The following is a 26,413-nucleotide window of genomic DNA, read 5'->3' on the forward strand; positions in this document are numbered from 1 at the left end:
CCACCCATCCATCCATCCATCCACTCATCCATTCATCCACTCATCCATCCATCCATCCATCCATCCATCCATCCATCCATCCATCCACTCATCCATCCACCCATCCATCCACTCATCCATCCATCCATCCACTCATCCATCCATCCATCCACCCATCCATCCACTCATCCATCCATCCATCCATCCATCCATCCACTCACTCGCACTCACCCCTTCACATCCCCATCCATATTCCTACTCATTCATACATTTCATTACCCGTATATCCATTTTTTAAACCCCCATTTTCTCTGCAGGGTAGTTTCGGGGGCGTTAGACCCGTGATGTGCTTGGCTGGCTCTCAGCCTGTACGGAGCAGGGAATTGAGGAGATGAAGTGATCAGAGTGACTTCGGTGGCGGGGGCCGCCCCCCCGGGGGTGCGGGCTGGCACTCCCAGTGTCCAGGCCTGTCAGAGTCTGCCCCCTCATGATGGCTGTGGATCAAAGTATTCAGACACAGGGGACAAGGATGGCTGGGTGAACTGAACTTCAGGCTGGCTTCTTGTGAGTAGCACGGAGTAGCAGATCCACAGGCTGTCACCAAGAAGGAGAGGGACTCTTTTGCCCCTGAGGCAGGACCCGGTGGATGTCTAGAAGTTCACAACCATAAGAAACAGACTCCAGAATGGGAGCCGGGCTGGGGGGTTGGATGTGCCTCCAAGCCTTTTGTAAGACTGTATATTTGATTACACACAATAAAGACTTCTGAATAATTAACAGAGAAGCTCATTTGAGTTGGTTCTGCTTGCTTTTCCCTTGAGTAATCAAATTAGGCAATGTTTAAAATCCAACTGGAGGAGGGAGCCCCTCTCCTGCCTCACGTACACTGTTTAAGCAGAGGCCCTTTCTGAAGCCTGGCTGCAGGCTAACCAATAGGCGGCCTTGGTGTTCAGTGATGTCTTTCATGACCACAGGGCTTTGGGCTTGCTTCTTTGCGCGTGCGACGGCCCCCCCCCCCCCCCCCCCCGCTGAGCTGCCTGTTCCTTCTTGAAGTTCAAAAGCAACCCCCTTTCCCTTTCAAAATTAAATCTGGGCCCAGCCAAGTCTTAAATATTCAGGTCCAATCGGGGAGATAGAAGCCTTTCTCTAATGCTGACTTCCAAGGCGACCTGAAGTCTATTGTGACTTCAAGCGGCAGGCTAAATGAACTAAAGACGCAGCCAGATCCCTGCAGGCCTTCAGGGGCCCTCAGCGCCGCCTCTGCAAAACCGTTGATAAAGGAGGGGCCAGGTTAGACAGGATCGGGCTCTCTGATGTTTCCTTCTCGGTAGCAAATAAACCCAAAAGGAAGATCAATAGGCAAGGAAGAGAGATCAAACGCAGCTGGAGTGGAGAAGTCCACTGCGCCGAACCTTCTTCACTAGTGCTGTTCACCAAATGGAACCCACTTCCCTGGCCTGTGTCCCTGAAGTCCTGTGTCTCTCTGTGACTTGCTTTGTTTGAAAAAAAAGTGTGTGTGTATATATATATATATACACACACACACACACACACACACACACACACACACACACACACACAAGCATAGAGTGACCTTCTTGGGCGGATGCTCTGCCATCTGGATCCCGTGTTCTGCTTGGTTGATAGTGGGGACTTGGGTTAGGCAGGATCTCTGTCAGCCTGGCTCCCCCATGGCTATAATGAGCAAGGGTCTGGTGTTGGATACAGAAGTAGAGCCAAACGCCAGCGTCAGTGACAGGGAAGAGGTTAGCACATCTGACTGGCTCACTGTCCCGGGAACCTCTAGTGACTGTCCTCGGGTGTCAGAACCTGTTGTTAGGCTGGAGTCTGCCTGACCCACTGCTTTCTATGTGCGTGGCTTTGGGCAGGGTCGCTTAGCTTCTCCCGGCTTCGGTGTCTCCACCTGTGAGACGTGGGTAAGGATGTTAGCTGGGTCCAGGGATTGCTGTGGATGTGAAGAGAAAAAGACTCTCAAACGGGTGAATCAGGTTCAGCCATTAGCAAGAACACGCTTTCATTGGCGGCGGAAGGGAGCTGACAGTAGTGGAAAGCGAGGTGGGGCGGGCAGCTCTCAAGGGCAGAGAGCTGTGATTTTCAGACCATAATTTTCCCCCTGCGGACGCTTTCTGGGGGCCCCTGTTTCCCAGAAATCAAGGGAAGAGAACATCCGGCAGAGGCTCAGCCCTTTAAGTTGTGTCCTCTGAGCACATTTTGCTCTTGGAGGTCACTTGAACGATGTCTATCTGTCGGGGCAATCAGAGCAATTTTCTCCCAATGCTTTACTCTCAGTTTCCAGGCTCTAATACTGGGTGAAGCGCCCTCTTCTCAAGATGAAAATCTCCTGGGCTAGTTTAGGATGTGCGCTTGCGCATGCGCACGGGGCTCCGTGGCAGGGGGAAAGAGTTGCTGATTACACACACCAGGGAAGGTCCAGTGGTAATGCTCTTGGGATCTTCCAGGCTGGGTGGCTCTGTCCTGCTTCTTCAGAAATAAGGTGACCCGATGCTGCTGCTGTGTTCTTCCCTGAGATGTTGGCTTGGGTACCAGAGTCGGGACAGATGCTGCTGCGTTGGCTGGGGAGAGGAGAGTGTGTGCATTGGGGGTGTGAGTCAGATATTTCCCCAGGATGCTCATCCTAGGAGACTTTCCTTGATGATCAAACTGAAAAGCATCACTGCCAGAGCACCCATCATTCCTCATGATTTTTTGAGTGTTTTTTTACCTGCGTGTGTGTATGTCTGTGCACCTCACACAGACGTCAGGAGAGGGTGTTATAGATGGATGCTGGGAACCAAACTTTGGTCCTCTGTAAGGGCAACAAGTGTTCTTGGCTTCTGGGTCACCTCTCCATCTTGCACATCACCTGGGCCTTTGTGTTGATATGGATTGCATCCTCTGGCTGCTTCCCAGGGACGGGAGCTCCAGTGGGCAGCGGTGGGGCCCATTTCTTTTGCTGCAATATTCCCGGTGGTGGGTGGGAGCAGCCCCATGTGACAGGAGAGCCCCGTTTAAATATAAAAATAGTTATATTAGAAAACTGCTGCTTATGTGTGTGCTGTTCAGAATACTGCCGTGTCTTTCACAAGGATGACGAAACTTAGTCTTGGAAGTGTTGTTGAGTCTGTTTTGTTGTTGATAACCTCCAAGGCAGGGAGGGTCCAGATGTGGAAGGGTACTCCTTCTGTTAAGTCAGATAGCATGTATTTAGCTGCAAAATTGCACATGCAGAATGGCTTCTAAAAAACTTTTAAAAAAAGATTCATTTATTTATTTTATGTATATAAGTACAGTGTAGCTGTCTTCAGACACACCAGAAGAGGGCGACAGATCCCATTACAGATGGTTGTGAGCCACCGTGTGGTGGCTGGGAATTGAACTCATGGGCAGCCAGTGCTTTTAACCCCTAAGCCATCTCTCTCCAGCAGCCCCTAAAACTATTTTATAAGAGAAAACTTGCTGTATGTTTAAGGTTGAATTGGAGCCCGCGGGATCATATTCTGGAAGCCTGTCTCCCCCTAGTGGAGCTGTTTGGCTTCAGAACCTTTAGGAGGAGGCCCTACCTGGTGGTGGGGGTCACTAGTCCTGAGTCGTCTGGACTCTTAATCACAGTTGGATTGGAGCTCGATGGAGGGCAGATTCCCAGCCCTGACCAGATCTTCCAAATCCAGCTTCGCCACAGCAAGCTCTTCAGTTATGTCACAGTACAGCCATTGCTTGGGAAGCCCTGGCTCATAGGAGTGTTCCACAGAGGACAGAGCAAGCAGCAGACATGTGACCGTAAGCTTATGAAAGCCAGACTCACATCCAGCTGGTTTTCTGACAAGGCCTACGCTGTCTTTCTGGGACTGCCTGAGGTATCCAGGCTTACACAACCACCCTGCTCTCTCAAGGGCCTAATTGTGTGTGTGTGTGTGTGTGCGCACATGCTCGTGCCATGTTCTTCCTGCATGGTAAATCAGTGGCTGCCTTCTTCCTCTGGTCCATGGGGTTTGTCATCACTGATGAGGGCTGGTGTAGCTGTTCTCCCCCATTTGTGTGTCTGTCTGTGTCTGTCCGGTCACTGTGGATCTCATCTGTTGGTGGTAGAGTTCTCCAACGCTGATTCTTTACTAGCTTGAGGTGTCTGAGATGCTGATGGACGTAGCTCCAACTGTGCTTTAATTAGAGAGTTTTATCTTCAGTGTCTGTCACAGAAAGAATATTCACTGTGTTTCTAGATATCTTAGTTAGGGATTCTTTGGCTGTGAAGAAGCACCATGGCCAAACATCAAGTTGGGGAGGAAAGGATTTATCCAGCGTAGGCTTCCACATTGCTGTTTATCCAGAAGGAAGAAAGTCAGGACAGGAACTCAAGCAGGTCAGGGACCTGAAGGCAGGAGCTGATGCAGAGGCCGTGGAGGGGTGCTGCTTACTGGCTTGCTCCCCATGGCTTGCTCAACCTTCTTTCTTACAGAACCAAGGATCACCAGCCCAGGGATAGCCCTACCCACAATGGACTGGACCCTCCCCCATGAATCACTAATTGGGAAAATGCCTTACGGCTGGATCTCCTGGAGACATTTTCTCAATGAAGGTTCCTTTCTTTTAGATAACTCTAGTTTGTGGGTAAAGTTGACATAGAGCTAGCCAGCACATTAGACACGGACTTGCCTGGTCATAAGAATAACTCTTCTGGGCCAGCAACCCATTTGAAAGGGATTTGAAACAGGGCTCATTGTCCTTAACTGACGTGCCTACGATCGCACAGTTAGCAAGTGGCAGGGTACGGACTTACCTAGGCTAAGGCCCAAACTCCTTACCTCTCCCTTCAGTGTTGGAGATTGCAGCTAGGGCTTCTGCACATGATCGATGAAGGCACTGGCTAAGGTGTATACCTCAAGGGCCCTTTGTCTGTTTTGAGATGTATTGATGCTAAGTTGTCCAGAGAGTCCTTGAACTTGACATCCTTCTGTCTCAACCACTCTAGTTAGCTATGGCCATGGGTTGGGGATGCTGGGCCAAATGATGCCAAAACTCTTGGTTCCAGTCACTTGAGTCCACCTGGGTTTTAGGAACATACACTCAAGTCTTGGGAAGTTCATGTGATGTCATTGGCATGAGACCTTGCAGAGACAGAGTAAGCATCTAGGAGAAGGCATCCTGCTTTCCGGGTAACTAAGATGTTTTCTGGTTCTTCCTAGGGAATTTGACCCCACAATTAACAAAAATAGTAACATATCTATATGCTGGTTGCTGGGGTCAGTTTGTACTGGTTCTTGCTGGCTGTTAAGAGCTGAAGCACACAGCTTTTGAGTTAGCCAGAGTTTATAACGTAACTTATAAAGTGAACCTCTTTATATAGAAAGGGGATTTATTAGAATGACTTACAGGCTGTGGTCCAGCTAATCCAACAATGGCTGCCTATGAACGGACAATCCAAGCATCCAGTAGTTGTCCAGTCCGTGAGGCTGGATGTCTCAGCCGGTCTTCAGTATATGCCAGAACCCTGAAGAAGTAGGCTCTAATGCCAGTGAAGGAACAGGCATGCCAGTGAGAGTGAGGGCGAGCAGGCAAAGGGCAAATGCTTCCTTTTTTTGTGTCCTTGTATAGGGTGCCAGCAGAAGGCATAGTAGAGAGGTATGTTTTCCCGGATCAAAAGATGCGGACTAAAGCTTCCTTCCTACTTCATAGATCTGGGTTAGAAGTAGTAGATCTTCCCACTTCAAGTTAAGCAAAGATTCCTTTACAGACGTGTGACCCTCCATTTTTGAGTTTTAGTTAATTCCAGACATAGTCAAGCTGACAACTAAGAATAGCCGTCATAGCTTCTCAACTCCAAATTCAACCACACCACAACATGTTCACAGTCTGAAATGGCCATGGTGTGTTTTCATGTAGACATCCTATAGAGACTGGCATTGTTACACGTCATGTGTCTCTGAGCTCTGGGAACAGGTAACTAACTTAATCCTTTACTGTCATCCGACTCTAAGCTTAAAAATCCACACGTGGAGTTAATTCCATCGGAATTGACAAAGCCAGGCAAGTCCCCTGACTCCCTGTGCATGTCCTTCTGCATGTCCTCTCCTCTGGTGGCCAGGTCTGGTCCTGGTTCTGTCTGTAGGGAGCCAGATATGTTTAGGTCCTTGGTGGGTTCTTCCCTGATGTATCTTGGTAAAATACTGGCTCTTCTTCTTAGTGTGACCTTACATCTTTTTAATCGATGTTAACAGCCCGTGCCCCTGTCCTGAGCACATTTCCGAGAGCAATTGAAGGCAGTGTAGAGTCCTGTGTAATCAGCTTCCTTCCGTGTGGAAGACGAGTGTCCATGCTTTAAAGGAAATCGTTGGGGCAGTTGATGAGCTGAGGGATGAAGTACTATCGGACATCTGTGGGCTCGGGGGATGGAGTCTCTAGACAGTACAAGCAATCAAGTGTGGGGGGACCACTACATGTTGCTTTGACCTAGTAGGTAGTGCTTCTCAGAACCCAGTCGCAAGAAATCTTTGCACTTGGCAGTGAATGAGATGCAGCCGGGCATTCTATGAAGCGTGGGGTTTAACGCCGAGGATTTGGGAGCAGTGTCAGCATCTGTCCGTAGAGATTGGATGTGCTTCTCCATCTACTCGGGAGAATTCCCTGCTGGGAATTCTTTTCCGTGTTAAGCATGTAGTACTGTGGATAGATGCCCACGAGTCGCTGCTGCTGCTGCTGTGTGCATATTCACGAGGGAGAGGTGCCACAAAGATGTGGGACAAGGCACCTTATACCTTTACAAGGGGGTTTACACTCAAGGATTTCCCAGGTGGTAGAAAAGCCTTCATACCTTATATATTTACATGTGGGGTTTGGGGAAAGTTTTGGCAAGAGAAAACCACATTAGCTTATAGCCTGGGCAGTTTTATTTGAAAGGAAGATAGATGGTGCGTGGAATGTATTTTTTTTTTTTTAGATGAACTGAACTTTGGTGCGTGTGATGTCTGCCTATGTGTATGTACAAGCATACACATGTGGGGTACATGCATCTGTGTTGGTGCATGCAGGGGCCAGGGGCTAACAGTGGATGTCTTCCTCAATTGCTATTGTCCTGCGCTTGGAAGTCATCGCTTCGGCTTGACCAGATGGCCAGCCATTCCCTGGAATCTACCTATCTCTACTCAGTGCAGGAGTTAAAAGCATGGACCACCATCCCCGGAGTTTTATTCAAGAGTGGGGATCTGAACTTGGGTCTTTGCTTGTACAGAAAGTACTTTACACAGAGCACCATCTCCCCATCTCTGGGAAGTTGTCGTTAAGGTCACAGTGTTTATACAAACTCTGGGAACCTACAGAGACATTTTGAAACAACTGGGATGACGTGGCCGGTGTGGAAGGAAGCCGTGGGAGGGGAGTGTGTTTCCCAGACACCAAAACTTGTTTCAGACAGAAAGCCCATTGGAATTACTAGATTTGTGGGTAGGTGACTGGTTTATGTTTGTGACTGTGTTTGTGATGAGTTTGGGTTGATAAATATCAATCGTCAACTTGAGGGTGCCGAGAGATTGCTAGAAGATCAATACTTTTATACCCATTTGGTATATCTTTGGGGATGTTTCCAGAACATGCAGGCCCTGGCTTAGCGAACACTTTCATTATTTGATGGATTCAAAATTTTGAATGTGTTGCCTGCGTCTGCGTATACATGCACCGTGTGCAGGCAGTACAAGAGGCTGCCAGAAGAGGGTAGCAGATCCCTTGGACTTGGGGCACAGACAGTTATGAGCTGCCCCGTGGATGCTCTGAACCAAACCCTGGCTGTCAGCAAGAGCGGCTGTGTTCTTAACCAACAAGCCATCTCTCCCCAGCCCTGGGTTCAAACTCCACTACGGAGAGGAAGTGGGAGGTGGCCGGGGTAAAGGAGCGACCAGGGACAACGCTGAGGAGACTCGGTGAGAGCGCGAGGAGGCTCAGAGAGAAATTCGTTTGTGGGTCCACAGCGTGCTGGCGTAGCTTGCCCATTTCTGTGGTGTAAATGTTCCCACCACGGTCTTATTTTAAGCTGTCAGTGTGTTGCGTGCGATATGGCATCAGGCAGAGACGCTTGCAAAGACGTGTGTACAGTGGGCTCTGGGAAGAGGGTAAGCACTGGCTCCAGCTCGCCTGAGCCCACTGTACGTGCTGAACTCATCCACAGAGTGCATCAACTCCTGAGGCAGACCACCCGTCAAACAGACCAAGGGGAGGGTAGGAAGGATAAAATCCCCGCCACCACCGTCCCTTACCACCCAGGCGAGTCCCAGGTTGCAGTTGGGTGCAGGACTGCTGGGCTTACTTGGGGTTCCAACAGGCAATCAAGGGTCTCATGGTGTGGTGGGTGTGGTCGATGGTCAGGGCCTCTAGAAGCCAGTGGAGAGCACACAGCTGGCGGTAGAGGGGATCCCTGCAGAGACAGAGGGAGGGGGCACAGGGACATCTTTTTAGAACACTGTTCACAGAGACTGCAGCTGCTCTGGCTTCCGTTGGAGCACTGGCACAAAGGTAACTGGTTTGTACCCATTGTGTATGACATGCCCGTTGGTCCCACTGTGCAGATGAGGACACTGGAGGTCCGGGGGGCTTAGGGAGACCGACAGCCGTGTCACTGAGCTAGCAAGACTGGAGCATCCAGTTCCTTTGAATTTGAGTGTAGTGGGTAGAGTCTCTCCCAGCTATGGATCCTGACTCAGGGAGATAAAATGAGGAATGAAGGCATTAATATTACACTGATGTCTGATAATTTATCTGATTTTTAAAAATGCAGTAAATAGCCTGAGGGTTTAAGAAAGCCTGGAAATGAGAAACAGTATTAGCAGGATTGAAGTCTAGCTGGCCACTGAAGAAAAACACCGGGCACATCACTGGAAAAATGAAAGAAAATGCATTGCTCAACAGTGTGTCCGATTGACATTTTTTGACCCTCTGGGGACCCCATACTAACTATCTGCAGTGGACTACACATTGGCTGGTGTTACTTTCTCCACATTATTTTAAGGTTCCCCACAACCTGGTGGGGCATGAATTATTATCTCTATTTTAGACAAGGGGGAAACGGAGGCCCAGAGAGGCAGAGCCAGTGTTGCTCAAGGTCACACAAGCTGGTTGTGAGCAGAGATGGTGTTTGAATGTTTGTCTTGATGCTCACAACAACTATAGGGTGCAGTATCTGGTGGGAGACCTGAGGCTCTGAGAGGTGCAGCGAATTACCGGAGGTCACACAGCTAACAGCGTCGAGGGACTGAAACAGGGAGTGACCTGGCCCAGAGATGGTGGCCTTAGGGAGCTGACTAACAGAGTGACCAGTGGAGCCAGTGCGTGGTGGTCACTCTGTTAGTGAGATCAGGAAAGGGTTAAGCTGACACGCCTGTAGCTTTCTTGGAATTGAGGTGTAGTCCTGGAAGCTGACTCCTCCCCAAAGAGTTCTCATCCTTCGCTAATGGGAAAGAGCCTTCAATTACCAAGCTCTGTGACTGCTCTTTCCTGAAACTACATCTTGCCCAGACCACTGCTCCCCCGGGAGTTTCCAGGCGCAGTTCTCCTGGGCCCAGGAAGGGATGGCTTCTCAGTTTCCAGGAAGATCTTGCCTCGTACCCTGTGTGGGGCTGTCTCAGGGTGTCCCCTGAAAGCTTTCTGGTCATCTACCGTGGAACAGAGCTGTCCCCACCCTCAGCTTCTCTTGCTAGGGTGTAACTCTCACATCCGAGGACAACTAGGACCCCCCCATGCCCGCCCAGTCTCTCCTCTTCCTCCCTACCGTGCGTGTGTGTGTGTTGTGTGCGTGCGAGTGTGCGCGCATGTGTGTTTGTGTATGTGTGTCTTCTACACACATCCATCTGGATACAGAACAATTTACTAAGTATGACTCAGACCTCCTTTGCCTTGGGTCCCATTGTGGGGGGACAGCACAAGTTGGTAGCTCTCCATCCAGCATTTAGACAATGAAGACAACGTGTCATATGCCTGTTTCTGGGCCTTAAGTACCTCGATGCTTCCTAATTGTAACACTAACAAGTGGTGAAAGGCTGGAACAGGGGCCCTTGCAGGTCTTGGCTATGGGGAAGCGTGCAGTGTTGGGGTGGGGGTAAAGCAGTGTGGGTGGTGGGGGATGGAGTCTGCTTGGTCGTGGGGTGGTCCTGGAGGCATGGGGCAAGCAAAAATCAGACTCATTCATTCCTTCCTCCCTCCCCTCCCCTCTCTCCCTCCCTTCCCCATCTCTTCTTCCTTACACCTAGGATCCCACATACCCACCCCCTCTTTCAGCACGCCCATCCTGGTGATTTATGAAACTGCCCAGCACGAGTCAAAGCGGACCCTCTTTACCCTTGCTTAACATCCCCAAACTCCCCACACCCCTAAACCACCTATCGTGGGCTTAATTGTGGACTTCGAAATTCTTTTGTTAAAACTGTAGCCCTGGTACCTCCAATATGTTTGGAGATATGGCCCTTGAAGAGGCACTCCGTTTAAAAGGAAGCCGTCTTGGAGGGCTCTAATCCAGTCTTAGTGGAAAGTGGGGATGTGGATACATAAAGACCCTCCATGGCTACAGCAGAGGGAAGGCGACTGTGAGGAAAGAGAGAGAGGGCTGCTGTGTGCAGTCAAGAAGGAATCGACCCTGGCGGCACCTTCCCTAGAACTCTGAGACAGTAAACCCCCACTTCTTTCAAGGTCAAGAGGAAGCCTACCTTGATCTCTCTAGGTCTGGGTTAGGCACTGTCCAAGGATATCCCTACAGCATTTCCCCCGAGTCTCTATGCCCCAGGTCTCTGTTTATCACGGCTGCTTGTTTATTTACTGTCCTCGCTCTCAAGGACCTGCAAGTCACAGTCTTGGCCGGCACACAGCATGGATACGGGTGGGCTCAGCATCCTTCTGCTTATCGAATGGAAGATGGTGGGAATCAACCGTTGCTTTGGATCCGACGTTTTTCCCAATTGATAGCTTGGGATGTGTTTCTTATGTTTAGGGCCACTGATGTGTGGTGACAACTCAGCCCCAGCCCCAGCCCCAGCCCCAGCCCCAGCCCCAGCCCCAGCCCCAGCCCCAGCCCCAGCCCCAGCCCCAGCCCCAGCCCCAGCCCCAGCCCCAGCCCCAGCCCCAGCCCCAGCCCCCAAAGTAGCTGTGAGCCTCCTAAGAGCACAGTGTTATTCATTCACTACCAATGGCTTACTCTCTTCCTTGTGAATCTGGGCGGAGGGTGCCACCAGTGTCCCTATCTTGCCGATGAAAGAAACCGAGGCATAAAGGACCAGGAAACTCATCTAAGGTCAAAAGGCCAGCAAACGTTAGAGTTGGAATCTGAGTCTAGCCTCCTGAATCTCTGCTGTAAAATAACCTGTGGATACCCGTCTCCTGCTGTGGGGTGGAGCCTTCCTTTCTCATCAGGAAAAGCCTTCATCTTCTGGGCCTAGACCACCTACTCTGCTTGTGAGAAGTCTCAAAACTGACTCTCACTCCTCTAATCTGCAGTGAACGGACTGGAAAAAAAACTATCACGACCAAACCCAGAAGCGAGCCTGGTGGCAATCTGTCTTTTCTCTCCAGGTCACAGGAAAAAAAACCAAACCAAACCAAACCAAACCAAACCAAACCAACCAACCAACCAAACCAAACCAAACCAAACCAAACCAACCAACCAAACCAAACCAAACCAAAACAAAAACCAAAACACCTCAGATTTAAAGAGAGAGCACTTATCTGCTTGAATGTAAGGCACAGTTGGTAAACTCTCCACATGGGTTTGTACAAGGTTTGCACATCTGCAGTGCCCAGGCTCAGAACCTAGGTGAGCACCACACACCTGTACAACTCCAGTGTGTACGAGCATCCCTGTGGGTGGCACCTGTACAACTCCAGTGTGTGCGAGCATCCCTGTGGGCGGGGTGGGGGAGACAGTCATTTCCTCTCGTTAGCTGCCAGACAGTGTACAATGCTGTCCCAGTCCGTGTCCTATGGCAGATCAGGACACGGGGTGTGGGGATGCTTTCACTGAGTGGGTAAGGCTCCTTGGGACAACCTCGTCACTTCAGAGGGATGGTAGGAAGCTGTGTCTCAGCACTCTAGATGGCCCCTCCCATTTTGGAAAGTAAAAGCCAGATCTCACACACTCCAGGTGATGCAACCGATCCCCACACGGCTAATTCAGGATTATCGGCCAGCTTTGGGATCAATCGCACTGGGATTGAGGGACCAGCCAGGCTCTGACCTACATTGGCTGGTGGGGTGGCTGAGGGGCTTAAGGAACGACAAGCAGAGGCTAATGTTACGGGTAGACTGTGAAATGTACCCAAGGCCCAGCCTTGGCGTTGGTTCCGAGGTTGGGGTCCCCTCTGGGGAGACTGTGAAACCTCTGCTTCGTGATCGCTCCATGTCAGACTTAGGGCTCCGGGAGCAGGCTCTGTGAGCTGTAAGGCTTGCTCTATGATTGGCTTAGGTATCAGCAGAGTGCCTGATACATCCTCTGCCTTGCCACCCCCTCTAGGCTGGGCTGTATCCCCTCAGACTTGAGCCAGAATAACTTCTTCTTCTCTCATGTTGCTTCTTTGTCTCTCATCTTTTTGTAATTGTTTACAATTGTGGCTGTGGGGGAGGGGATGTGTGGTGCTGCACTTGTGGGGGGGGGGTCAGAGGACAGACGGCGGTTTTCCCCTTTCACCTTGTGGGTTCAAACTCGGGTCACCAGGCATGGCAGTGGGTGCCTTTGCTGGTCTAGCCCCTTAAGTTGCTTCTTGTCAAGCATTCTGTCACAGTGGAAAGAAAAGTGATGAGCACAACTGATTGGGAAGCTGCGCCAGTTCCCTGAGAGACGGCTCGGCAGCCAAGAGCACTGGCTGCTCTTCCAGAGAACCCGGTTCAGTTCCCAGCACCCATATGAGGCTTACAACTACCTGTAACTCCAGCTCCGGGTCTGCTTCCCTCTTCTGAGCTCTGAGGGCATACCACGCACACACACACACACACACACACACACACAAATACACCCCAACACACCCATACACACATAGACAGACACATATACCCATACACACAGACATGCACACTCCCCTCACATACACACACACACACACACACACACACGATACCCACACATACACCTTTATACATACTTACCTATACACAAACACCCACATATACTCACACCCATACACACACACACATGTACACCCTCATATACCCCCATACACATATACACCCATATACACAGAGATACATGCATACACACACACACATACACATATACTCACACATACACATATACACCTCCCCACACCTCCCCACATACCCCCGTATACACATATTCACATAGACACAGGCATACATACCCCCCCACACACATATGCTCACAATTTAAAAGTCTTAAAAGTCTTTAAAATACCCAACTCTTCCTCACTCTCCAGTTTGATACTCTGTGCTCTGACTTTGCTACCTCATCCTGTCAGGAGATCGAGCCTTTCCCTCCCTCTCTGTGTTTATTCTGCTCTTTTGACCAAGGAATGGCGGAAGGCCGCTGAGCCTCCTGTGAGCCTTTGCCTCGGGAAGCCTTGGGCATCGAGGCCCCTGTTCTTAGGATTCTTCGTGGGTACAGTGTGAACGAGCCCGTGTCAGCAAGCACTACATGTTGAGAGATACTGCTGCCCTCCTAAGCAACCAATCAAACCAAAGGCTGGCCCTGCCAGGACCAGACAACCTCTGGTTTACCCATCAGCTGGATACAAACAAGAAGGCAGACCCAGCCAGGAGCAGCCAAGGTGGGCTCGCCCAGCACTCTGTAGACTTGGGAGCAATGGGAGAGGGTTCTAAGTCTTTCCAAGTTGAGCAATTCATCAATGCTCCAGCTGTTCAGCATGGCCAGAACCTTTCACTAGCGAAGGAAAAGAAGCCGCCATCTTTAGTCTAAGGCGAAGGCTGGCAAACTACAACCAACGGGTGGGCCTGTAACTTGTTTCCATAACGAAAGCCTTATTGGAACATAGGCACTACAGCTCAGCCCTGTCTCTTTCACACCACAAGGGTAAAGTAGTTGCTCGAGAGAGATCACATGATCTGCAACACCCGAGACATGCACTAGATACGTCTCGGAATGACAGTAAACACATTTCTGTAACACCCGCCGTGGGTTGACAGTCATAACTGTTGATAGCCTATCTAATACACCTGAGCTGAGAGCCCGGGAGTGAAGATTCCCATTGGGAGACCCCCTTCCCATTGGGAGACCCCCGGCAGGGTTCACTTTCCCACCAGGCGCGGAAGAAAACGAGTTCCGTTCACCGCTCACTGCACTTAAGGCTCGTTGTCGTTCACCTCGTTATTCAGATCACGGGGATGGGGAGGCAGGAGCCATTTTTTCCAGGCTTCTCTTCCCATTTCCAGATCTGGATGAATCTCACTGTCCCAGAGGGCTTATCCGTGGGAAGGCCAGGGAAGTGTGTGCCAGCTTCCGAGAGACGCTTGTGAGAAACCACAGGGCCTCGTTTCCCTAAGGGGATGCTTTGAGGGCATCCGGCTTGGGCTGCCAGTTGGAATGATCACGATGAGTAGTTCTACCAAGAGACCCAGATGATGTTCGTAAAAGGCGGGCAGAGGCCAGTGTGACACTGTGGGATTAGCCTTGGCTATTAGCGAGGGGTGAGGACGTGTTCCGTGTATGCTGCTGCTGACGGGGGTGAGGGAAAACGGTGTATGATGGCAATGATGGTGATGATGGTGGTGGTGGTGGTGATAGAGACGGCAATAGTTTCCTGCATTTTCTACCCGTGAATTAATAATTCTCTTATTAATAATAATCTCTGATATCTAGCTCTATGAGTTCACTTCTGGGTTACTCTTTGCGTGCAGGAGTATTGGCCTTCAAAATGTGTCGTGAGCTCCTCAGAGGAGAGGCCTTGGGATGTGCTTTCTACAGTGTATGAGGAGGATTGGGGCTGTGACACCAGACAGACTTGGCTTAAGGTCCGAGAAGGCGACGTGCTGTGTGCGCTCTGTGACTAAAAATGGTTGGGGCCACATCTTCGAGCTTCTGCTTTCTCTTCTGCAGAGAGGGACAAGGGGACACCGGGGGAGGAGGGGGACCGCTCAGTGCGTGTGATGTCTACAGAGTGGCAGTTCTTACTGCAAAGACCTGTGGGCCCACAGTAAATCTAGAATGGACGGCAGCTCTGTGAATGCCTTGCCCCAGGGCAGAGGTTTTCAGCGGTGGGGTTGGAGGGCATGTGCAATTTTGGACTGAGGGGACGTGCATGCATGCGCGCTGGTCACGGCTTGTTGGCCGAGGGGTGCTGTTGACATCTGCTGGGCAGAGGCCCAGGATGCTACTTTTAAATATCCAGTGGGACACAGCAGAGCCCTTCACAAGGAGGATCTCTCAGTCTCCAGACAGCAGTGGTGCGGAGGTAAGAAGCTTTACTTATGCCTGAACCTTTCCCAGTGAAGGGCTGCGGACTTGTGGCTCTGGAGCAGACACGAGAGGGACTACAAGTCAAGGTTTCCGGGAACGCAAGCCTGCTCTTTGGAAGGTTGGCTAGTCTCTTGAGTACCACGGGATGAGGAGGAGATCACGCCTTTAGGCACGGGACCGCAGGGGCTTGTGGGAAATAGCTCCCTGAGTCTTGGGGGGTGGGGGATCATGACCCCTGAGCCTTAGCCGAGATATTTCTTTTTTGTACAAACTCTGCATCGAGAGCTCAAGGCAGATTTTATATTTTGCAAATTATTTGGCGTTTGAGTGTCTGGCTCATCGAGAGAAGGGATGACTCTGGCCCCCTGCACACTTGCTGGTGCGGTCTAACCTACCACATCTATTCTGTTTTTTTTTTTTTTTTTTTTTTTTTTTTTAATGAGCCAGTTTTTCTGGCTCTAGGCCCCTTGTCCCTTTCATGGGGACAAAGGAGCAACTTAAGGGCTCCCGATGATGCTCTCGGGGTCGTTTTAGCTTCCTCCCCATTCCCCACCCAGCAAGGCTAACGGAAGTGGAGGTGAGGCTGGCTTACACGTGAGACTCGGGCAGGGAGGGCGCCATGATACAGCTGTGGATGGGCGTGAACGGGCGGATGATGACACCGGCCTCCAGCTTCTTTATCTTGTCGTAGTCGTAGGTACTGGGGGTGGGGGAGAGCAGAAGGGGGAGCCGAGTGAGTCGGATGGAGGAGGCAGCCTTGAGGCTCATCTATGTCAGGGCTTGATGCGGGGCATTGGGCATCTACAGGGTGCCTGGCAGTCATGCCAGTGTGCTGGGTGAGAATTCTAGAGGCAGTCGGTGAACATGGCACACTGACAAGAAAACAAGGCTCGCCCCACCAGAGGAGACAAGAAAATAAACAAAAAAGGTAAATTCCTTGTTTCTGAGACATCAGGTGTAGGAATGCCTCCTCCAGAATGAGAGGGAGGGAGAGCAGGGAAAGGAAGGAGAGGGGGAAGAGGGAGAGAGAGGGAAGAGGAAGAGGAGAGGGGGGAGAGGGAGAGAGGGAAGAAGGAGAGGGGAGAGAGAAAGGAACCTGTGGTGACTTGCTCGCTCAGACTCCCAGCTTGTAGGACTGTGTCTCACACTCAGGGTTCTCTCTGGAAACCCTCTCCCAGACACAGGCCGAGGTGGACGTAACACACCTCGTAGGTGTTTTTCCAATTCAGTCAGGTTGATAACCAAGACTGACTAGCATGCTATCTGACTCTGTTCTACGAAGGATGTTTTTGAGACCACCTTTCGGTGTCCCCCGCAGTCCCCATGTCTCTCTCACAGAGGAGGTTATCTCAGCGACAGAAAATGGCTTTCTTTCAAATATTCCTGCATCATTGGCGTTTTCTCTTAAAACTGAATTCAGCCTGCAGGTGTGTTTTAATCAGTCTCTCTCTCTCTCTCTCTCTCTCTCTCTCTCTCTCTCTCTCTCTGTCTCTGTCTCTCTGTCGGTCTCTCTGTCTCTCTGTCTCTCTCTCTCTTTCTCTCTGTCTGTCTCTCTGTCTCTCTGTCTCTCTGTCTCTTTCTCTCTCATGCTCTCTCTCTCTGTGTGTGTGTGTGTGTGTGTGTGTGTGTGTGCGCACAAGTGCGCACATGCAACTTAATCAACTACCCGTTTTAAGTTTTAGACATTTCTTGTAAATGTTTGGTTCTTAAGACCTTAAAAATGCTGGTCACGCTGGGCCGTACTACCACTGAGTATCAGTAGCCTCTGAAGATAGGGAGTCGCTCCCTACTTCGCTGGGGTCATGCACCCGGGCTTGGGCGTCACTGCCTTCTTCTCTGGGGTCATGCACCCCGGGCTTGAGCACCCCTGGTTTCTCACTCTCCTGTTCTCTTGAAGCTATGACTACCCAGGAGCTCCATCTAAGTGCTTTCCTTATGGGATGGGCTCCCGTTCATTGACTTCTGGCAGTAGCTACTGAGTATCTTCTCTGCAGGGGCAGCAGATGTAGCAAGGAGGGAGGCTGACCCACCTCTTCCCCTCCTGAGACTTACAGTCTTTTTTTTTTTTTTTTTTTTTTTTGTTTTTTTGAGACAGGGTTTCTCTGTGTAGCCCTGGCTGTCCTGGAACTCACTCTGTAGACCAGGCTAGCCTCAAACTCTCAAACTCAGAAATCCACCTGCCTCTGTCTCCCAAGTGCTGGGATTAAAGGCATGCGCCACCACCGCCCGGCCCAAGACTTACAGTCTTGTGAGGGTCATGGGTGGGTATAACCAAGCACACAATGGGGCTAGGTGTGTCCAGGAAGAATACTCAGGAGTTTACAGCCTAACACTGGCTCTCATCCCCCGAGGGAGTCATGACAGTCACAAGGGACAAATGAGAGGTGGGCCCCCATACTTTCCCATTCTTGGAGCTTGGCTCTGTGGTGGGTTGACTCAATAGAATTTTCACACGTGATGTCACTCCGGGATTCAGGAGTGAGTGGCCTTGCCGCCTTGCCTCCTTGCCTCCTGGGATGCTGTGAGCATCCGCTCTATGAGGAATCCCTCAGCCTGCAAAGACAGTGCTGCAGGGAGAGGCGCCAGGCTGGCTCGAGGGAGCCGCCATCTACTTTGAGACACCCTGACTGGAGGGATGACTGTCCTTCCCCTTTGATCACAGATCTGGGAAAGTTGTATTTGTTGCCTTGAGTTCGTGTGTTTGGGAGTAAGCACTTCACGGCTACAGTAATGAACCGGACAGACAGAAATAATGAACTGTAATCTGAAGGTCAAATGAGCCGGAATCTGAAGGTCAAGTGGGATTGACCAGACAAGTAGAGGGGAGGACGGGCTGGCACTGGGGAGAGCTTCAGGGGGCATGTGGTCAGAGGGGCAGGGGGAGGCAGGGAGCCCAGGCAGGAGCAGAAAGCCACAAGCAAGGCTTTCTGGGTCTGTGAACTCTACCCAGAGTTTTCTTTTTCCGCAGAGGAAAGGATGCCCTTGAGAGGGTCTGTCGGGGGCCAATTTCTCCTTTGAAAAAATTACCCTAGCTTCCTGTGAGGTCGCACTGGCACGTGAGGACCAAGCACCTTCCTCTGACGAATCTGAGGACAATCCTTGGGTCAGAGAGCTAATTAAAAGATAGCCCCAGAATCTAGGTGCCCCAGTTTCCGCGGGCATTGACTCCTTATTTGACATTGGAACTGGAAAACAAATAAACTAGGAAAAAAAACCCTCATTGACAAATACATCTCTGTGTTCTGTCCTGCTGAACATGGTTACATGTTCCGTGTCTCCCAGAGTATAACAGAGTTAACCCAGACCTCACACTCCTAAATCCCTGGTTTGATGCCTTCTCTTGATTCCAATAATAAGACAAATTCCACTCACCCAACATTTCTTTTTTGTTTTGTTTTTTGCCTGAATCTGAGGCTGAAAAACAAGGTCGTTGAGCATAGTGGGGAGGACAGCTTGCAGACAAGGATCTGTGGTACATCCTTGGTTTTCCCTCTTCCTTGCCTAATTTGTCAGACTTAAAGCTTTTTGCCTGAAGTCACTTTTGCCTGCAGTCACTTAGATCCTGAGGGGTGTGTGTGTGTGTGTGTTTATGTGCATGGATGCATTTGTGTGTGTTTATGTTTCTGCGTATGAGTGTGTGTATATACATGTATATGTATGTGTGTATGTATGTATGTATGTATGTGTCTGTGTATATGTGTGTGACCTCTGCTTTGTAAAAGCAGAAGGTCATGCGCTTGGTTAGCAAGCATTTACAAAAGAACACTTGCATTCTTGAGACCTCTACATTGGAAACATATTTGTAGAAGGCAGGCTCTTAGATATGGGATACGTTTTTTGTGTAAAATACACAATTTTTGTGCCGAAAATATAAGGAGTTTAGCCTAAGGAGGCCCAGAGAGGCCAAAATCACTTTGCTGTATTACAGTCGCTGACAGCCACCGAGCGTGTTCTATAAGCTGTGATCTGTGCTGCTTCATTTCATGTAATCCTCATAGCAAGCATGGGCGTTCGGTCCCGTCCGTACGGGTGGAGTCAGTGGAGGCTCAGAGCGGTCCAGTGAGCTGTTCAAAGTCCAGCAGTTGTACAGTGGAGTCAGGACTCATCTCTAAGTCTTGCTGTGGACAGTCTCTTAATCCTAATTTGTAAAGCAAGCCCCAGTCCTGCATTTGTTGCTACATTCATGGAGTGGGCAGCCATTTATGTTAATAGCTGGTCTTGTCCAGCTCAGAGACCCTGCCAGATAAGAACTAACAGGACCGTAGAAAGGAGTAAGCATAAACTTATTAAACTGTAAATAAACCATGACTTGCATACCCAGGGGGAATGAGAAAGGATCAAAGAAAGGTGTCTTCGACTGTGGATTCAATGAAGCCTCTTCAACAGTTTTCTCTCCTTATTTGGTACAGGCTGGGTGGTGTCTTAGTTAGAATTTCCATTGCTGTGAAGAGACATCATGACCAGGGCAACTCTTATAAAGGAAAACATTTCATTGGGGCTGGCTTACAGGGTCAGAGATTTCATCCATTATCATCATGGCAGGAAGCACGGCAGCATGCAGGCAGGCATTGTGCTGGAGAAGGAGCTGAGAGTTATCTTGATCTGCAGGCATCAGGAGGAAACTGTTCCATACTGGATGGAGTTTAAGCATAGAAGACCTCAAAGCCCCACCCCCACAGTGACACACCTCCTCCAACAAGGCCACACCTCCTCGGGCAAAGCCACACCTCCTCAGGCAAGGGCACACCTTCTCCAACAGAGCCACACCTCCTCGGGCAAGGCCACACCTCCTCAGGCAAGGCCACACCTTCTCCAACAGGGCCACACCTCCTCGGGCAAGGCCACACCTCCTCAGGCAAGGCCACACCTTCTCCAACAGGGCCACACCTCCTCCAACAATGCCATACCGACTCCAACTGGGCCACGCCTTCTAATAGTGCCACTTCCTAAGGGCCAAGCACTCAAACACGTGAGTCTATGGGGGCCATCCCTATTCAAATCACATTCCACTCCCTGGTTTCCGTAGGCTCGTAGCCATGATATAATACAAAATACATTTAATCCAACTTCAAAAATCCCCACAGTCTATCACAGTCTCGGCAATGTGTAAAAGTCCAAAGTTCAAAGTCTCTGCTGAGATTTATGCAGTCTCGTAACTGTAATCCCCTATAAAATCAAAAATCAGGAAGCAAATCACATATTTTCAACAACATAAGGATGCATACATTTTCAAAACACAGGGCAGGGAACACAGTGAGGAAATACTGGACCGAAGGAAGATCAAAGATCAGCTGGCTGCCGGGCAGTGGTGGTGGCAGAGGCCTTTAATCCCAGCACTTGGGAGGCAGAGGCAGGCAGGCGGATTTCTGAGTTCGAGGCCAGCCTGGTCTACAGAGTGAGTTCCAGAACAGCCAGGGTTACGCAGAGAAACCCTGTCTCGAAAAACAAAACAAAACAAAAAAATAAATAAAAATAAAAACCAGCTGGGCGAACTCCAAACTCTGAATCCTCCATGTGTGACGTCAAAATGCTCTGTAGAGCTACAACTCCTTTCATTTTTTTTGTTGACTGCAACACACTTCGTGCTCTTGGGCTTGTTCCATTCCCTGTTAGCAGCTTTCCTCAGGAGACGTCCCACCGCTCTGGCGTCTCTAACATCTCGGGGTCTCCAAGGCAATCCAGGCTTCACCTTCACAGCCTCACACAATGGCTTCTCTGGGCCTCCATGCAGGAACACCCTTGCCACATGCCTGGCTTCAGTGGCTTTTCCTTTGTCACAGAAGGAAATTCCATCCTTGATTCTAAATCTGTAACTATGTGGCCAAAGCTGCCAAGTTCTGCTGCTTGCTGGGGCTGGAGCATGGCCCCCTTGTTCAGTTATATCTTCACCAGCTTTCCGTTTTCCATGGTTTCCTTCACTGCCTAAGCTTGGCTGTCCTGGAACTTGCTCCGTAGACCAGGCTGGCCTTGAACTCAAGAGTTCTGCATGCCTCTGTTTCCTGAGTCCTAAGATGTCCATTGGTTTTTCCGTTGTCATTAGTGAGAAGCGTCCTCAGTCACCTCACCTGGATCTAAGCTTTTCTTTAATTCCTTTTCATAAAATGGAAGCTTAGCTTGGTGGGATCTTGCCCTGAGGTTGCTATTCCCTTAATCCATTTAATATCACTGAACACAGGATTTAGCGCCATTCCCCTTTAATCCTTGAACCACACACTTTGTATCTTTCCTTTCTAAGCTTGCTATGTTTCATCAAAACACTACTCATTAGAGTGAACCACAGGACAGAGTCTATGCTAGGCTGGTTTGAGATTTCTTTTGTCGATGCAATTAATCTAAATCTCTTCACCTTAACCTCAGGTAGACCCTTCAGACAAGGGCAAAATGCAGCCACAGTCTTTACCAAAAAACACCACAAGAACAATCTATAGGCAACATACTAAAATTCTTCTCTTCTGAAAACTCTTGAGCCAGGCCTCCAGAGTTCAAATCACCCTCAGCATCAATGTCTTCCATACTCTTACTAGAATAGGCCATTAAGCCCCACTTACAGCATTCCACTGCTTTCCAAATCCAAAGTTCCCAAATCCACATTCCTTCAAACAAAAACATAGTCTGGCTTATCATGGCAATACCCTAGTCCCTGGGGTACCAACTTCTGTTTTAGGGTTTCCATTGCTGTGAAGAGACAGCATGACCAAGGCAACTGTTATAAAGGAAAACACTTAACTGGGGCTGGCTTACAGTTTCAGAGTTTAGTCCATTATCCTCAAGGCAAGAAGCATGGCAGCGTGCAGGGAGACATGGTGTTGGAGAAGGAGTTGAGAGTCCTAAATCTTCATCCACAGGCATCAGAAGGAGACTGTGTTCCACACTGGGTGGAGCTTGAGTATAGGAGACCTCAAGGCCCACCCCCAAAGTGACACACTTCCTCCAACAAGGTCACACCTACTCCAACAAGGCCACACCTCCTAATAATGGCACTACCTATGGGCCAAGCATTCAAACATGTGAGTCTGTGGGAACATATCTATTCAAACCGCCACAAGGTGGCTTCTTCATTAGAGGACAGTTTCTGCAAAATGGAGGGGGAACGTTTGTCCTCTTTATCCTGGGGTAAGGCTGCAACTGATGGGCAATGCTAGGAGTCTGCCGCTGTCTGACTTGCTCCCCCCTGGGGAGGGTGATGTCTGTCCTTACACAGCAGCAGGAGATTGTGATTGATGACCTAGGGCTGCATGCTTTCACGGAGTGAACGGAGCGGACTCTGAATCTTCTCTACTCAGTGCGCTTGAGGTGATAGGCTTAGTAATGATCCCAATCCAACCACGGCACATTGCATGAGTCTACTGAGGTGCCACACTGTACCCTATGAACACACACTGTATTTACAACTAAGTAAAGGCATTTTAAAGAAAGAAAACATAGTACTGCCCTAGTGACATACCGCATACCAGGGCTTCCTGATGGACCAATTCTGCGGTGTCCTCGTTGTACGTCTTGGCATCACACGTCATGATCCATCAGCCTTATGGCCCTGACCAAACCTCCGCTCTCTGGAGGTGTTTTGTTTTTCCTTCTAGATTCCTGTTTATTCTTTAGACTAAAAGGGATAGGTACAGTGGGGTTCAGGGTACTGTGTGTCCACATCTTTCAGTACATCGCTGTTAGGTACATAATAAGAATTCCTCAGATTGTGGTAGTTTGACCAGTGAAGGATCCCTACAGGCCTGCATGTGTAAACTCTTGGCCTCCAGCTGGTGGTGCTGTTTGGGGATGGTTGTTGTTGTTGGAGGAGGAGGAGCCTTGCTGAAGGAACTGGGGAATTGGAGGTGGGCCTAGAGCCTTTACAGACCAGATCTGTGTCCTGCTCACCCCCTACTTCCTGGGTGCAGGTACTGTGTGACCAGGCAGCTTCCTGATCCTGTCCCCAAGCTTTCCCACCATGATGGAATGAATCCCTTTAGAATTTTAAACTAGGGCTGGTGAGATGGCTCAGTGGTTAAGAGCACTGACTGCTCTTCCAGAGGTCATGAGTTCAAATCCCAGCAACCACATGGTGGCTCACAACCATATGCAATGAGATCTGATGCCCTCTTGTGGGGTGTCTGAAGACAGCTACAGTGTACTTATAATAAATAAATAAATAAAGTTTAAAAAAAACCAAAGCAAATAAATCTTTAAAAAAAAAAGAATTTTAAACTAAGCCAAGCCCAAACAGAAACTCTTTCTCTTGTCATTTGCTCTTGTCAGGGGTATTATCTCACAGCCAGGGAAGAAAAGAGATCAAGAGATTCTCTTCCTACTTTCCTGTTTTCTTTGAACCTGGTCCAAGACCTGATAAAGAAACTATTGATGTTTTGTGAAAATCTTCTGGTCATATCTCACACCATGAGGCAAAAACTCCTGAAGGTCTGCCTTCTGCTTTCCTCTCCTCATGAGGAGGGCTTCCTCAGCTCTCTGTTTGGCTACTCACAGCTTGCTTCTGGAAGGCGGCCCTGATCACCGCTGTGCCAACTAAGCCATCCCACCTGGTGCTTTCTGGGCTGAGTGTGTCATGGCCATTCAGAAGTTCTGTGGGGTGGCTCCCGGTAGGAAGTATCGATGAGGGACTGTAAAGTGTTGATGAGGAATCATAAATATTGTTCTCTCATCTCAGATTGAATAAATGGCTCACAAGTGATGGATGAATGACAGCCAGCTTAGTTTGAACAACCTTTTGGATGAAACTAATTTAAACATGCTAGACAAAATAGAAAAAAAAAAAGAAAAAGAAAAATTAGAGAGGAAAATTCAAGGGTGGTAAGTGGCCATTGACGTTTCCGTAGAAGCTGTTGAGCCCTAACCAGCATGGCTACCAGAACCTCTAACCAGCATGTACGGTGCTTTCATCAGAGGACACTTGTCAGTCACTCTCCCATAGCACCAAGGAGAAGGCTCAGAGGGGGCTGGGGCAGTTATGGAACTGTCTCAACCTCCATGACGCTGAGTGTCACCTGGAATGTTGGGCCCTGCTGTCCTCTGACCCCTAAGTGAAGTAAGCCATACAAATGTCACATGTGGTAGGAATCTGCCCGTAGGAACTCTGCTGTAAGATGTGCGCATCAGTCTTTCTTTAAGTTAACGCCCTGATGACAGAATTTAGGTAATGATGGGGAGGAAATTTGCTCAACCATAGTTTCAGGTTGGAACCACTGAGGGAAACTTAAAAAAAAAAATGCTGTGAACATGTAACTTTCCAATCCATGACAGAACCCATTATAGCTGGCTTGGATGTAGTCTGGACACTGGTGGTTTAAAAATCACTCCAGGTAACACTTGCTTTCATATATATATATATATATAAATATATATATATATATACATATATCTGTCTGTATATATATATATGTGTATATATATATGATTACACTATATATATGTTGGGGGTCTGTGTGTAAGTACATATATATGTGTCTATACACATACTTACACATTCACACACATATATACATATCCACACACATATATATATACATACATATATATGTGTGTGTGTATGTGTGTGTACACACACACATATATGTTGGGGGTCTGTGTATGTGTGTGTATATATATATATATATACATATATATGTATATATATATATATGTGTGTGTGTGTATACACACATGTATTGGTTGGAGTCTGTGTGTATGTATATAAGTATACACATACACAAATATGTGTATGTGTATACATATATATGTATATATATATGTTGGTGTCTGTGTATATATGTATGTGTTCACACATAAACACACCTGTCTCAGCTTTCTGGGTAGCTGATATTACCGCATGTCCTCCAGGTGATTCTGTCGGTTGCTAGGGTGAGATCTGCTAACTGGTTGCCGCTGCAGCCGGTTTCTGTCTCGTGCCTCTCCCTGTCTGCTTTAGCTGTCCCTCTGTCACCTGCGTGTGCCGTGGTCTGTCTTCACAAGCTGAGTCTCCTGGGACCTTGGTTTGTGACAACTGACTGCTGTAGGTTTTGTTTGCACAGAGTTTTCGGCTGGGGATGTTCTAACTAACGAGGTTGGGAAAAGCAGCGGATACTGTAGTCCCTGTTTCTACATCTCTCCAGTGCGGCTGATAGATTCCTGTTTTGTAGGAACACCACAAAGCAAACCCTCATCCCTAACTGCTATGCTTGGTGGTATAGGTTCCTCTCGATGTTTTGTCTGTGTGAGCATCTCAGAAAGGACTGGTCTGCGGATCGTCTTCTCCCAGCTGAGAGAAAGGTGTCATGGAAGAGAAATGCCTTTACTCAGAAGTCAGACTCTTCTGTGTACCTGCAGTGTGTTGAACTACAGCTGGTGGTACAGAACAGAGACACTGATTTGGGATAAAATGAGGTAGCCAGGCACACGCTATGAAGACGGGGGGGGGGGGGGCGGCGCGGGTAAATGGCACGGCACATGGTCGACTGAAAGCTAGGAAAAACCAGGGGAAGGTAGCACTGAAGATGGCTATTGAATATGGAGCAGAGCTTTGGTTGGAGGAGGACGTGGGGAGGGATGGGCTAGCAGAAGATGTGGAAAAGACGGGGAGAGAGATGCATACGGGAACCAGCAAGTTTTCCTCCATCCCTCTTACTACCACCAGACAGGAGAGTAGAGAGTGCAGTAGAAGAGTCTCCTCTTAGTGTCGGAGAGTGGGGATGGCCAGGATGGCTGGGCTGGGCTGAGGAAGGCACTGAGCACCAGCCTGGGGAAGGGGAGCCCTGAGCTAGCCTTCAGCACCCTGTGTCTCCCGAGGCCGCTACCCACTTACGTCATCAAGGTGTCCCTGCAGTGGATATCCGAGAACTTCTTGGCTGGCTGGAACTTGTTTAACTCTTCCTCCTGCAGCTTCTGGAGTAGCTGCTGCTGCTTTTTCATGGCGTTTTCCTCTCGCAGCATGGTGAAGTAGCCGCGGCCTATCTTCACACACTGGATCAGGAAGCTGGGGGGAGGGAAAAGAATGGGATGTGGGATGGGGAGGGAGGGAGAGGGAGGGAGGGAGAGGGAGGG

General features: G+C 49.3%; 1 protein-coding gene across 2 annotated transcripts in view; it reads right to left on the reverse strand.

Annotated features, from left to right (window-relative positions):
• The window catches only part of Ccdc60 (coiled-coil domain containing 60), a 169,910-nt gene that overhangs the window by 34,333 nt on the left and 109,164 nt on the right, over nt 1-26,413 (reverse strand). For both annotated transcript variants that reach the window (XM_028765524.1, XM_028765523.1), the window contains exons 3-5: nt 26,175-26,345; nt 15,981-16,088; nt 8,291-8,398 (exon numbers count right to left, since the gene is read on the reverse strand). In XM_028765524.1, coding sequence (XP_028621357.1) covers nt 8,291-8,398; nt 15,981-16,088; nt 26,175-26,345 — 387 coding nt within the window. The remainder of the gene's footprint in view (nt 1-8,290; nt 8,399-15,980; nt 16,089-26,174; nt 26,346-26,413) is intronic.

The sequence above is a fragment of the Grammomys surdaster genome, unplaced genomic scaffold (genome assembly GCF_004785775.1).
Source record: "Grammomys surdaster isolate TR1022 unplaced genomic scaffold, NIH_TR_1.0 164, whole genome shotgun sequence".
NCBI lineage: Eukaryota > Metazoa > Chordata > Mammalia > Rodentia > Muridae > Grammomys > Grammomys surdaster.